The 13,285-nt window shown below is 53.6% G+C and overlaps 1 protein-coding gene across 1 annotated transcript; it reads right to left on the bottom strand.

The window, feature by feature from the left end:
• Positions 1-10,616: 10,616 nt before the first annotated feature.
• Positions 10,617-12,317, bottom strand: LOC120680996. The gene is made up of 6 exons (XM_039962557.1): positions 12,252-12,317; positions 12,006-12,135; positions 11,133-11,575; positions 10,905-11,073; positions 10,721-10,834; positions 10,617-10,639 (listed from the first exon to the last, which is right to left on the bottom strand). The coding sequence occupies exons 1-6, from the start codon at positions 12,315-12,317 to the stop codon at positions 10,617-10,619; spliced, it is 945 nt and encodes a 314-aa protein (XP_039818491.1).
• Positions 12,318-13,285: the final 968 nt, after the last annotated feature.

Raw genomic sequence — 13,285 nt, 5'->3', positions numbered from 1 at the left:
ATATAGCCCGTACTTGCATGTGAATGCCGTCTTCGGAATATCCCCAGGACGGATCCTCAGCTGAAAATAACCCGAACGAAGATCAATCTTCGAGAATATACGAGCACCTCGAAGCAAATCAAAGAGATCCTCAATACGGGGCAGTGGATGCTTGTTCTTGATGGTAACTGCATTCAGCTCCCGATAATCGACACACATTCTCTTCGAGCCATCCTTCTTATCTACTAGCAACAATAGAAAAGCCCAAGGAGAGAAGCTGCGATGGATATAGCCCTTGGCTAGCAACTCATCAATAGTCTTCTTGATTTCCTCATGCTCTATAGGTGCCATGCGGTAGGGACGCTTTGCAATAGGAGCAGTGCCAGACAAGAGATCAATAGAAAACTCGATGTCGCGTTCAGGCGGCATACCTGGCAAATCATCCGGAAAGACATCCGGGAATTCAGACACCACGCGAATACCATCCGTGGGTCTAACCTCCATCTGATGAAGAAATCCCGAGGGCTCTGAAGCACTGACTGTCACCTCTTGGCCATCAGATGCTGTCAAGTGAACTGCCCGATGAGCACAATCAATTCTGACTCCCCACTTGGCAAGAGTATCCATTCCCAGAATCACATCAATACCCTTGGTGTCTAGCACCCTCAGATCAGCACTGAACGTTGCCCCCCTTATGGCTATACTGACTCGAGGGCTAACAATATGGGATCTCAACTCCCCTCCCGGTGAAGAGACTAGCAGATACTTCTTTAATGGGGTGGTAAAGAAACTATGCTGCTCAACATATGACTTGGTGATGAATGAATGAGTAGCACCAGTATCGAAAAGCACTGTAGCTGGATGGGAGTTGACCATGAACGTACCAATAACCACGTTAGGAGCCTCGGCCGCTGACTCGGCCGTCACGTGGTTCACTCTGCCCTGAAGTGGCGCCCTGGGCTGAGCTGGGCGCCCCTGCTGTCCCGCCTGTGCCTTCTGGGGGCAAGCGTTGGCGTAGTGTCCCGGCTGGCCGCAGTGAAAGCACGTGCGAGGAGGTGCCTACTGTCCGGCAGGAGGAGCTGCCTGCCGTGGAGCCTGAGGTACTGGCGGAGCTAGTGGAGCAGCACGAGCCGGAGGTGCCGGTAACCTCGAGCCCTGACCTGCCTGCTGCTGCTATCGAGGCGGGTACTGCTGCGGCCTCTGCTGGTACTGCTGAGGAGGCTGGTACTGCTGGGGCGGCTGGTGGCGAGGACGAGTGTTGCTGCCGGAAGCAACGGGGACAATCTTTCTCTTCTTGTCCTCCATCTCCAGGTACTTGCGCTCCGTGTTGAGCGCGCTGTCAACCAGATGGTTGAAGTCGTCGAAGCGAAGGTTGAGCAGCGCGTACTGGAGGTAGTCCTCAAGGCCCTCCATGAAGTGCTCCTGCTTCTTGCGGTCATCCGCAACATCGGCAGGGGCGTAGCGAGCAAGCTGCAGAAAACGATCACGATACTCCGTGACCGTCATAGTCCCCTGAAGTGAAAAAGACAGATATATATCGAAGGATTAATTCATGACTCAGAAAGATAGAACAAGGGGGTATTAGCTCAAAAGGAAACGCTGAATGATTATATCTGAGATTACCTGCTTCAGTGCAAGGAACTCCTTTTGCATCATCTTCATAACGCCCGCGGGGACATTGTGGCTGCGGAACCGCTCCCGAAACTGGAGCCAGGTGAGAGCCTCGCGGTCCTGAACTGGGTGGAACTCCCACCAGTCCAAAGCTGCACCTCGCAGCTGTCCTGCTGCATACAAGACTCGCTCCCGATCATCGCACTGAGCGATGTCCAGCTGGCGCTCCACTGCACGGAGCCAGTCGTCTGCCTGGAGTGGGTCAGACGTGTGAGAGAATGTCGGCGGGTGACCTCTCAGGAACTCAGCACGCCTGTCGCAGGTCTGCAGCGGTGGAGGAGGCGGCGGCTGAGTGTGGATCTGCTGCAGTGCCTGAACAGTGTTATTCAAGGTGGCCATCATCTGCATCTGGAGCTGAAAGAACTGCTCTGGAGTTAAGGGTGGAGGCATCGGCATCCCGGTACCCTGGTTGTTTTGACCCTGCTACTGACCAGAACCGGAACTGGTGCTCCTGGTGTTCACCATCTGATTTGAACAAAAGATGTATGAGCAAAGATATTGCAGGAATAAATTCAGATGGATACGATATCTTTCTGCAAGAAAGACTTAGACATGATAAAGTAGACAAGATAGAGTGGACGGTTTTACCCCCAATGATCTAACTCATTTTATTATTTAATTAACTTTAACGTAAAACTGATTTTCATTAAACAAATTTAAACTACTAAACTATGCAATCATTCAAAAATCCAAATCAAACATGTAGCATAATAACAAGCATACAAATTTCACAGCTTAGCCGAGTTTAACACACGACTCGACTAACACAACGCGTCGCAGAATGTACTATCGTATTAGTATAAAGGCGGTCATCTATCTCATACTCATGATGGTCAGATGACCGATTCAGGCCAAAGTCTACGAAAACTATTCTTTAGAGAGAGAAATCAAGGCAAGACGAGTAAAAGTCTTAGAATTCAAGGGGTATAATAGTAAAATAGTTTCAGCAGGCAAGGATTTGGAGAGAAGAAATCCTAAAACTCGACCAGTTCTATCTAGGCTTCGTCCTACAGTCGATATGGCTCTGATACCACTCTGTAACACCCGGTTTATAAAAGGACATAAACTGAGCAATCATATACGTGCCAGGATCAAGTCACACGTATATACAACAGAATGAACAGTATATCACAGCACATATCACGTAAAAAGATATAATAAAGCGAGTACGAATGTTATTTATTACATTAATGACAAAAGTCTGGTACAGAGTATGCGGAAGCGTAATACATAAACGATAACTCTCGTCGGAAGCTGAGCAGGGCGCCACAGGGACGTCGACTGGGAGACGAACGCCTAGAAGTCCTCGTAGTCCTGGTAGCGCTGAGCGAACTCCCTCGCGTCGGCAGGAACTGAGCAGCAGTAGAGTATCCCCAAGAGGATAAAGAGGAGAGTAGGCAAGAGTGAGTACACAACTTGTACTCAACAAGTATAACACAAACTATGAGGCTCTAGGTTGGCTGACTGACTGCATTAGCTTTTAAGTCTTGGCAAAATTTTATTAAAGCTATTTACTACAAGTTGATGAATTACCATAAACCCAGTTACATAGTAATTAATCAGAATTAATTAAGAAACTACTGAGAACCAAACCAAACCAAACCAAGGTAACCCCGAGAGGCACCTCCCTCGTCGGAAGGAGATAACCCCACTAATCAAAAGGAGGATCTGGGCCGCTCATGACCGTGAGCACGGCTAGTATACCAGTTTTACACTCTGCAGAGGTTGCACATCTTTACCCACAAGTCGTGAGCTACGCTAGTTGTTCATCACACTTCCTTAGGTGAGATGACTAGCGACTCACTACGAGGCCGTTACAAAGGACACGTTGGTAAGGTGTAACCGCTAAGGAATCAGGCTCCGCAATGATGGTAACCACCTCGAGGGGTACGCACACCAAGCCTCGTAGCCTGGCCACCATTGAAGCTCACCACCCCACATGCCCCGTCGGTAAGTTACTCCCGAACCAAAATGACCTAATTAGTAAGCCAAGACCGTCCCATTCCAGTCTTGTGGTAGCGCTATTGTCCCAGGTTGTCGCTCTATGAACCGGTCCTTATGGAGAGTGGCCAGCCAGGCAGTAAGCACCGTGCTGGACCCCTAAACCATGTTTCTAACAAAACCAATTTTAACAAGATGTGAACCACTCAAGCCACACAGAGGGTCACTCTCAGAATTAAGTTGCATATACCATTAATCAAATTAATTAAAAAGGACCATCATGTGTTATAGCGCGGCACCTAGCACAACTAACCAAAATGCAACCCAAAGGATATATAAAGGATATAAAGTGGCTAGGAAATCCTTATAGGCATACAGTATTAAAATACAGTATGAAAATGTATTTAAAAGTGATAGGTTGTTCATGTTATACTTGCCTTCCTCATATTGCTCCTGCTGCTGCTCAAACTGGTCAGAAGACGGCTGCTCCGGGTACTGGTACTGGGGCTCCTCCGGTAGCTCAACGTCTACTCACGAACACATGGCCAAAAACAATGCACAACATAAACATACATGCAAACAAATGCTAACACTAAGAAACAATACATCAATACATAAAAACAGCACACTAAACTAGTCTAAAGCTATTCTACGCATTACAACGTTCGCGTGGACATAAAGAATGCCTAAAACGGAGCTAAAACGCATAAACTATAGCTAAAACAAGATCTAGGGGCTTATCTGCGAGAAAAACTAAGTTCCAGGGGGTTTCTGGGCAAAGCCGAGGACTAAAACATAAATAACCATTAAATCTAAGGGCTAGCATGCAAAACCGACGGCTCTGGATGGCGGGTTATATATTTAGAAAGATCAGGGGGCTGGGCGCTAAATACTGGGCCTCAGTGTAAATAGTTTTACACTTCTGCGGACTGCGGGTTGAATATGGAAAAGTGGAGGGGCTCTTTAGCAAATATCCCTGGACAAACCGGTATCTTTGAATCTGGGCGCTTGGATCTAGATCGGATGGCTCGGGTTTGATAGCCTTTGGATCTAATCGCGTGCGTCCGAGATGGATCGGGCGGCCAGGGTGATTCGCGGCGGCGGAACGCGCCGGAGTCCTCTGTTCCGCGGCGGCGACCTAGCCAGAGTTCGGTAAAAGGGCGCTGCGGGGCTTGATTCAATGCGGGTTCGGGTCAGGGAGCGAGCGGGCGCGACGGCGAGCTCATCCGGGCGCACTAGGGGGCGCGTGGGGGCTCTAGCGTGGCTCGCAGCAACGCCGGGCGGCGTTGAGCGGCCGCAGGCTCGCCGGCGTGCGATTGCGCGGCGGTCTAAGGGGAAACAAGGGGTAGAAGATTTACCTCTGCGCAACGCGTAGGGGACGTGCAGAGGGGAGGAGCGGTGGTGCAGAGGTCTTGCGGCGGCGTCGCGGCGGTTCCGAGCTCGGCGAGGCGGCGAGGCGCGGGGAACGACAGCCTAGGCGTCCCTCTGGTCGTCTGGGCTCCACGGGTGGGCTCGCGGAGACTCCAGGGATCGAGGCGAGACTCCTACGGCGGTCGGTGGAAGCCGGGAGGTCGTGGCGTGACCCGTCCGTGGCAGCGCCGGGGAGTCTGCGTGGCGGAGCGAGCGGGCGGTGGTGCTGGGGTTTGGTGACGGCTGCAGCGTGGTGGTAGGGCATAGGGAGGGGTTACAAGGGTCAAATAAAGGTGGAGCCGGCATCTAGCCGTGCACGTCTATGGTGAGAGCGGCGGGGATGGCGGCCTTGATTCCGTGCGGGGAGAACGGATCGTGATCCTGAGCTCGGGCTGCGAAGCTTCTGGAAAGCGGGTGTGCGGAAGAGGCTGGCCCGTGGGTCCACGCGCGAGTGCGGGGTGGAGCGGGGTTGGGGAGGTCCACAAGGCAGCGGTCTGCGGCGCTGCGGAGCGGAGCAGAGGCGCTCGGATGCGGGGTGGGGGAAGAAAGGAAGGAGGAGGGAGGAGCACTGACGAGCGGGCCCTAGCGGTCAGCGGGGGAAAGGCGACGGCAGCGCGGGGCGACACTGGGTCGGGCGCGTTGCCGGCGCTGGGCCTGGTAACGAGGAAGCGGGACGCGTTGGCGCGAGTGTGGGCCGAAGGGAGAGGAGCGGCGCCTGCTGGGCCGGCTCTGGTGCTGGGCCGGCTCGGGCTGTCGGGTGCGGGCCGAGCGGCGAGTGAAGCGCTGGCTGGGGCTGGGCCGACCAGAAGGGAGGTGGGCCGGCTGAGAGGGAAACAAACTGGGCCGCGGGGAGATGGAAAAGAGAGCTGGGCCTGGGTTGAGTTTTGGGCTGGGCTCTCTTCTAATTCTTTCTCCTTTCTATTTCTATTTCTAACCACTCAAACTATTTCTATTCGAATTCAAATTCAAAATTTGAAATCAACAACCTTATGCACACAAGCAAATAAAAGGAATGCTCCAGCATGAATGCAGCAACAAAGTTTAACCTATGGTAAAAAATTTAATTACTTGAGGAACAAAAATTAGATTAAAAGCAAGACTAACACAATAATCCTTAGAAAATTAAATAAAGCCAAATAAATTTATTATAAAATGCTGAAATTTAAACTAGGGTGTTACAGTAGTCCACCACGTTCGGGTGTTTTCATAGCAGTAGTTGCAGGTTGCCGTTGGACTCCTCTCTCACCCCTTTCTGAAGTCCTTCCTCTTCTAGCCGCCGAAGTAAGCTCTAGGTTCCCAATAACTAGTTAGAAGCAAGGTTTAGTATAGAGAGGCTAGCTTGATAGTTTAGAAGTGTTTTAGGAGTCTTTCTCGCTCGTTGTCCTCCCAGCTGCTTACCTCTCTAAGGATTAGAGTCTTTTGTGTCAGATGGTCATCGTTGGCCATTATCTTATCCTATCATATCCGGCTTACCCCCACTAAATTAGTCGGTTGATATCTTTAGTAAAGTTTGTCATTCGATTCTTTGAAATTCTTTATCCAGAGTGCTTCCCTGAGGAAATATACGATACCCTGGAATACTCCAAGGTGAAGTGCTACAGCGGTGATTCTGTGCGCTTGCGGAATCCATATTCTATTGAGCGTAAGAAACGCCAACAGCCAGCCTCGACCCGCGTAGGAAGACGCGCTCACCTCCTTCCTCCGGGAGAATTGGGATATCTTTGCATGGAAACCATCTTACATGCCCGGAGTCCCAAGGGAGGAGGCTGAGCACTCCTTAGATCTGGACATGAAGGCGAGACCCGTTAAGCAACGGCTCCGCCGCTTCGCGCAGGATCGAAAGGAGGCTATTTGGGTAGAAGTAATCCGACTCCTCGCCGCAGGGTTTATCACAGAAGTCGCACACCCAGATTGGCTAGCAAACCCAGTCCTTGTAAAAGAGAAAAATGGTGAATGGAGAATTTGTGTTGACTATACCGACCTCAACAAACATTGCCCTAAGGACCCCTTTCCTCTAACGCGCATCGATCAGGTCGTCAACTCGATGGCCGGGTGCGTTCTCCTCTCTTTTCTTGATTGTTACTCAGGGTACCACCAGATAGCCCACAAAGAGTCAGATCAAGAGATGACGTCCTTCATCACCCCCTTCGGGGCCTACTGCTACAACACCATGATGTTCGGCCTCAAGAACGCCGGCGCCACTTACCAGAAGGCCATTCAGAGATGCCTCCAGGGGCAGATCGGGCGCAACGCCGAGGCCTATGTCGATGACATTGTCGTCAAGACAAAATGTAATGATCAGTTCATTACGGACCTCTCCGAGACATTTGAAAATCTCAGGAAATTCAAATGGAAGCTCAACCCGACCAAGTGTGTGTTCGGTGTCCCATCCGGAAAACTACTCGGCTTCATAGTCAGTAGCCGAGGCATCGAAGCCAACCCCACAAAGGTCAACACCATCAAGTTCATGAAGCCTCCCAGGAGCAAAAAGGACCTGATGAAGCTTACAGGGTGCATGGCTGCCTTGAGTAGGTTCATAAGCCGACTCGGTGACAGAGGCCTACCCTTGTTCAAACTTCTCCGGAAGTCTGACAAGTTCGAGTGGAATGACGATGCTTCAAAACATTCCAGGAGCTCAAGGATTTTCTTACCTCGCCACCCGTCCTAACAGCACCAGAAGATGGGGAAGTCCTCCTCCTGTACATCGCCGCCACCACCAACATGGTGAGCACCGTCCTGGTCGTCGAGCGAGATGAGCCGGGTCAAGTCTAAAAGGTGCAGTGACTGGTCTACTTCATCAGTGAAGTACTCGGAGAGTCCAAGGCACGTTACCCACAAGTGCAGAAGCTGCTATACGCCATCCTCATCACGTCAAGAAAGCTTCGGCACTCCAGGCCCATAAGATCAAGGTGGCCTCCTCCTACCCACTCGGAGACATCCTCCACAACAAGGACGCCAACGGCAGAGTCGTCAAATGGTCAGTAGAACTTGGTGCTTTCACGATTGAGTTTACACCGTGATCCACCATCAAGTCTCAGGCGTTGGCCGACTTCGTCGCTGAATGGACCGAGATTCAAGACCCTCCACCCGACACCAGATCCGAGCACTGGATCATGTACTTCGACGGCGCCCTCAACCGTGATGGAGCTGGCGCTGGAGTTCTCTTCATCTCCCCGAAAGGTGAACAACTCAAATATGTCCTCCAGTTACTCTTCAAGGCTACCAACAACACTGCCGAGTACGAAGCTCTCATCCACGGTCTCCGGATCGCGGTTACACTCGGCATCAAGCGTCTGCTAGCTTATGGTGACTCCAAAGTCGTCATACAGCAAGTCAATAAAGACTGGGAGTGCACTAAGGAGAAGATGGTTGCCTACTGCTGGGAGATCAGGAAGCTCGAAGCCAAGTTCTATGGTCTAGAGTTCCACCACGTCCCCAGGGACGACAATGTGGCAGCTGACGTCATGTCCAAGCCCGGATCCAAGCGATCCATCGTACCACCCGGCGTGTTTGTTCAAGCACTCAATAGCTCTACGGTCAAGATGGAAGAGGAACCTCCTACAAAGCCCTACTTGGTCCCGGCCATAGGGCAGCAAGTCCTGACTCTTGACACCGACTGGCGCTCCCCAATCATCGACTTCATCAAGAACAACAAAAGCTATCCAAAGAGAAAGGAGCATGAGAAGCTTGCTCACCGGTCAAGCAACTACGTCATCACAGGAGCCGAGTTGTTCAGGCACTCGGCATCCTCAGGAACCCTGTGCAAATGCATTACACAGGTTGAAGGAGTCCGACTCCTTAGCGATATCCACTCGGGTATCTGTGGCAACCACGCGGGCGCCTCCACCCTCGTGGGGAAAGATTTTCGATCAGGCTTCTACTGGCCCACGGCCCTGGCCGATGCCTGAAACATCATCAGACGATGTCCTGGGTGCCAGTTCTTCTCCAAGCAACAGCACATCCCGGCTCAGGCCCTACGGACTATACCGCCTTCCTGGCCATTCGCTTGTTGGGGACTCGACTTGGTGGGACCCCTAAAGATGGCCGTCGGCGGATACAACCACATATTCGTGGTGATCGACAAATTCACAAAATGGATCGAAGTCAAGCCAGTGACAGCCACTACAGCAGCCAAGGCAGCCGAATTCATGGAGGAGATATCGCACCGATTCGGGGTGCCTAACCGGATCATCACAGATCTAGGTTCTTCATTCATGGGCTCCGAGTTCTGGGACTATTGCCAAGAAAGCTGCATCGACGTCTACTACGCCTCCGTAGCGCACCCTAGGTGCAACGGCCAAGTCGAAAGGGCCAACGGCTTGATCCTCCAGGGACACAAGGCCAGAATTTTCGATCCGATCGAAAAGTATGGTGCAAAGTGGTTCCAAGAACTACCCAGACTAGTTTGGGGGCTCCGCACACAGAGAAGCCGGGCTACCGGTTATTCGCCATTCATCATGGTGTACGGTTCTGAAGCAGTCTTGCCATCAGACATAGCTTTTGGTGCTCCGCGCATCTAGAACTATGACGAAAATGAAGCCGAAGCGACTCGATGCACCGACATCAACTCAGTAGAGGAGCACCGCCTGACGGCCTCCATACAGCATGCGAGATATGAGCAGCAGCTCCGGCGCTATCACGATCGCAACGTCCACGAGCGCGACTTCAATTTCGGTGACCTAGTTCTACGATGAATCCAGTCGGCCACTGGCGCTCACAAGCTATCCTCCCCGTGGGAAGGCCCCTTTGTAGTTAGTGGGATAGTGGTTCCTGGAACCTACCACCTACAGAGGCTAGACGGCACAGATGTGGGCAACCCATGGAATATCGAGCACCTGCGCTGCTTCTATCTATAGAAGCATAGAAAATGCAAAGCTATGTACCCGTCTATGCATTTAATAAAGTTTGTCGCATTTTATACATCACACTCTGCTTATTCTCGTTCTTTACCGAGTCGTTCTCAACATGCTCGGGGGCTGCGTCTCGGCCACCCAGCCAGCCCCCACTCGGAGTCCGACTAGTCGGACAGGAACAACCCAGTTCACTTTTACTGAACATAACCGAGTACGTTCAGGAACCACTCTGTGTCACCCTAACTAACTGCGCACATTGATGATCCGCTCTCAAGCGCTATAAAAAGGGCTCAAAGATTGCTTTCCACCTACTCGGTAAATTCAGAAAAGAACTCGAACTGTGGGCATTATTTAAAGCATTATTTACATAAATATTGCTTTCAGTTGGTCCACACTGGCAACCTCTTCTTGCAGCAAAATAAACAAAAGAAATTCCTGGAGACCGGCAGCCTACAACTAGGCCACGATGTGCTCGGCGATCTCCAGGACAGCGGTGTGGTTGGCTTCCTAGTCTGCGTCAGAGCAGTCTTCAGGGATGCCGTCTCCCACTAGGTCCAGATCTGCTTCTGGGAGATGGGTCTTCATCAGACCTAGGGTATGCTGCACGGCATCCCTAGCAGCTCCCTTGATGACGGCCTCCACACGGCCACGGGACACCTCCAGCCTCCCAGACAGGCTTTCGGCCGCCGCCACGCCCACGGGTTCGAACGCCCCAAGCAGTGCCTCCAGCGGCCTGCTCAGGCGATCCAGCATTGCCCGGCCCTATGCCACCTGATCCTCCGCTTCTACAGAAAAGCACCCGGTTGGGTCAGCCCAAGCCGGAGAAACAACCAAAAATAAACAGCAGTATGATTTCCGAATCGTACCTCGTCGAGCCTGCTGCTCCAGGCGAAGCTTCTCCTCGGTGGCGGCCTCCCGTGCCTCAGCCACCTCTCGGAGCTTCTGCAGCTCCTCATTGGCCTTGGTGCAGGCCTCCAGCTCTAAAGAAAAAGCAAGTCAGAGATAAAACAAGCACAAAAAGGACTCGGCAAACATCGACCAACTCCTTACCGCGCTCCTCCTTGCGCTGAGCCACCTCAGCCTTCACCCTCTCGGCCTCCATCTGGCGGCCCTGCGCCTCCAGCTCAGCCACCCTAGCCTCGAGCTCCACCACCCGACCGATGGCGGTGCTCCCCTCGGCCAGCTCCTGGGCGGCCTGCTCCGACAGCTCCACCAGAGCCTGAAGAACAACTTGGCGTTACAATAGAACATCTGCAAGAACAAGTCAGCTTCACAAACAGATAGAGGCAGGAGAATTATCTCATCCCACTCATGGGCCACCTTGGTGCACTTGACTAAGTGGCAGCCGAGCGACTCGTCCTCCTTGGCCTCCTCCTCAGCCGGCGGGGTTCTCACCCCCTCGGAGGGCTCGGCCTGGGTCCTCTCTATCTCGTTGGCTGGGACCTCCGTGGTCCTGACCACCTCGATGGCCGGGACCTCGCAGGTCGCGGCCACAACGCGTGCTGCCCCTTCGTCATGGTGCGGATCCTGCATCTCCACATCCTGGAGAGGGGGGGAGACCCTGTTGCTGGCCTCCTCCTCCTCCTCCTTCTCCTCCTCATGGCGAGCACGGCTCTTCGCCAGACTCACCCATAGTGAGGTCAGCATCGAGACATCACTGGAGCTGCCCTCAGTGGACGACCCCCTCCGCCTTCCTCTTGGCGCCGCTGAGCGACGCCCTCCTACACCAACGACAAGGGCGCTTAGCACAGATCCAGTCAACAAAAATCAAGCCAAAACCGGGATCGAGATTCAGAAACTCACCCGCCGCTTCGACGCAGCGAGAACTTGAGCCTCAGCGGCGCGGCCGGTTGAGCCCCAGAGCTGGCACACATTGGCGTCACTTCCCCACACAGCTGGTCCAGTCCTTGGGCCGCTTCCTTCTCGACTCGGGGGCCGGCCGATGAAGACCCCACTTCAGCAGTAGCCGGGGGCGCTAACGCTCCCCAGACCTTGCTTGTCCTCCTTCGAGTCGAGCTCCTCAGCGACTATTGCGCCGCCGCCAACCCCGCCTTCAACAGCGGGATCTTCTTCACGGCGCGGTGCGCCTTCCTTCTCGGGCGGCCAACGGTGGTGGTCCCGAGGCTCCGGTGATCTCCACCTCCGACTCACTCCCCACAGAGGAGTCGGAGGAGAACTCTACCTCCTCCGCCGGCTGGCGCAGCTCGACGGGGGCGGCGGCATCCTTGCTAGGGTCCCCCTCAAGCAGAGGAGCGGGGGACCAGTACTCCAAGACCTTGGCCTGTAAAGGATCCGAGTTGTGTTACAACCCAATGGGTGCGCTCGGAAAAACAGAGCAAAAACAGAGGAAACAACTCGGAATGAACAAAACAACTCGGAAGATTCAAGAAAACTTACGGCGTCGGTCGGCCGCTTCAGGCAGTGGGCTTTTGGGCAGCCCTTGTCCCGGATCTGCCCCGCCATGATGCGAGCGACCCGGTTTGCGATCTCTTCCTAGGGGACCTTGCACTCATGTCCCTGGGTCGGGTCCTGATGACCCCAGTAATCAAAGGCCGAATGGACCCTCTCTTGGATCGGCTGCGTGAACCATCTGCAGAAGGAGATGGCCACTGCGGCCCCCGTCAGACCTTGTGTCGATAGATCAGTGATCTCCTTGAGGAGGTGCTCCACCTGCGCCATCTCCTCAGTGGTTGGCGGCTCCTCCTAGCACGCCTTGTACTCTGGTGTGCGGCCGGTGTGCGCCGGGAGACAGGGCGCCGGGTTCGCCACCACAATCCATTCCCGCGCCCACCCCTTGTTGGTGTCACGGAGCTCGAAATCGGGGTAGACGCTCCTCTTGCACAGCGAGAAGGCGGCCCCACTCGCAACATTTCAGCGAATGTTGGATGGGTGCCCCTTGAGGCGGTACAGAGCCCGCCAAAGGTTGAAATGGGGAGCGATCCCCAAGTACCCCTCACAGAGGTGGATAAAGATGGTGATCTGGGCAATTGAGTTGGGCTTGAGATGAGTTACCTCAAGCCCGTAGAAGTGAAGAAGCCCGCGGAAAAAGGCCCCCGCGGGCAGCGCGAAGCCCTTCTAGTAGAAGGACTTGAACACGACCGTCTGGTCCATGTCCTCCGACGGGAATTCCTCCCCGTAGCAGGACCGCCACCCGGAGACCTGCTTCTCCGGGAGGATGCCGCGCTCCACCATGTCCTGGATGTCGCTCTCCTGGAGCGAACACTTCTGCCATGATGACGACGCTGGCGGAGCCTCTCCGAAGCTCCCCGAGGTCAAGGACACTGATGCGGCAGGTGTGGCGGCCATGGAGATGGCGGCGAGGTTCAGGCGAGGGGAGGAAGTCGAGAGGAAGAAGAAAGCCGAGAGCTCTGGAGACTCACCGAGTCAGCTAAGGTGGTGGAAAGCTCTGGAGTGCTCGGGAACAGAGTGGC

Source organism: Panicum virgatum, chromosome 7N (assembly GCF_016808335.1).
Source record: "Panicum virgatum strain AP13 chromosome 7N, P.virgatum_v5, whole genome shotgun sequence".
Lineage (NCBI taxonomy): Eukaryota > Viridiplantae > Streptophyta > Magnoliopsida > Poales > Poaceae > Panicum > Panicum virgatum.
Note: the sequence above shows the minus strand (reverse complement) of the source record. Positions and strands in the feature narration are given on the sequence as shown.

What these genes read in the sequence shown, in the direction of transcription:
- LOC120680996 (XM_039962557.1), bottom strand. Translation starts at nt 12,317, where the DNA reads ATGGCGGGGCAGATCCGGGACAAGGGCTGCCCAAAAGCCCACTGCCTG. An exon ending in TAATTCTCCTGCCTCTATCT is followed by an intron (nt 11,074 to 11,132) that starts GTTTGTGAAGCT and finishes GTTGTTCTTCAG; the next exon opens with GCTCTGGTGGAGCTGTCGGA. An exon ending in GGAGCAGCAGGCTCGACGAG is followed by an intron (nt 10,640 to 10,720) that starts GTACGATTCGGA and finishes GCTTTTCTGTAG; the next exon opens with AAGCGGAGGATCAGGTGGCA.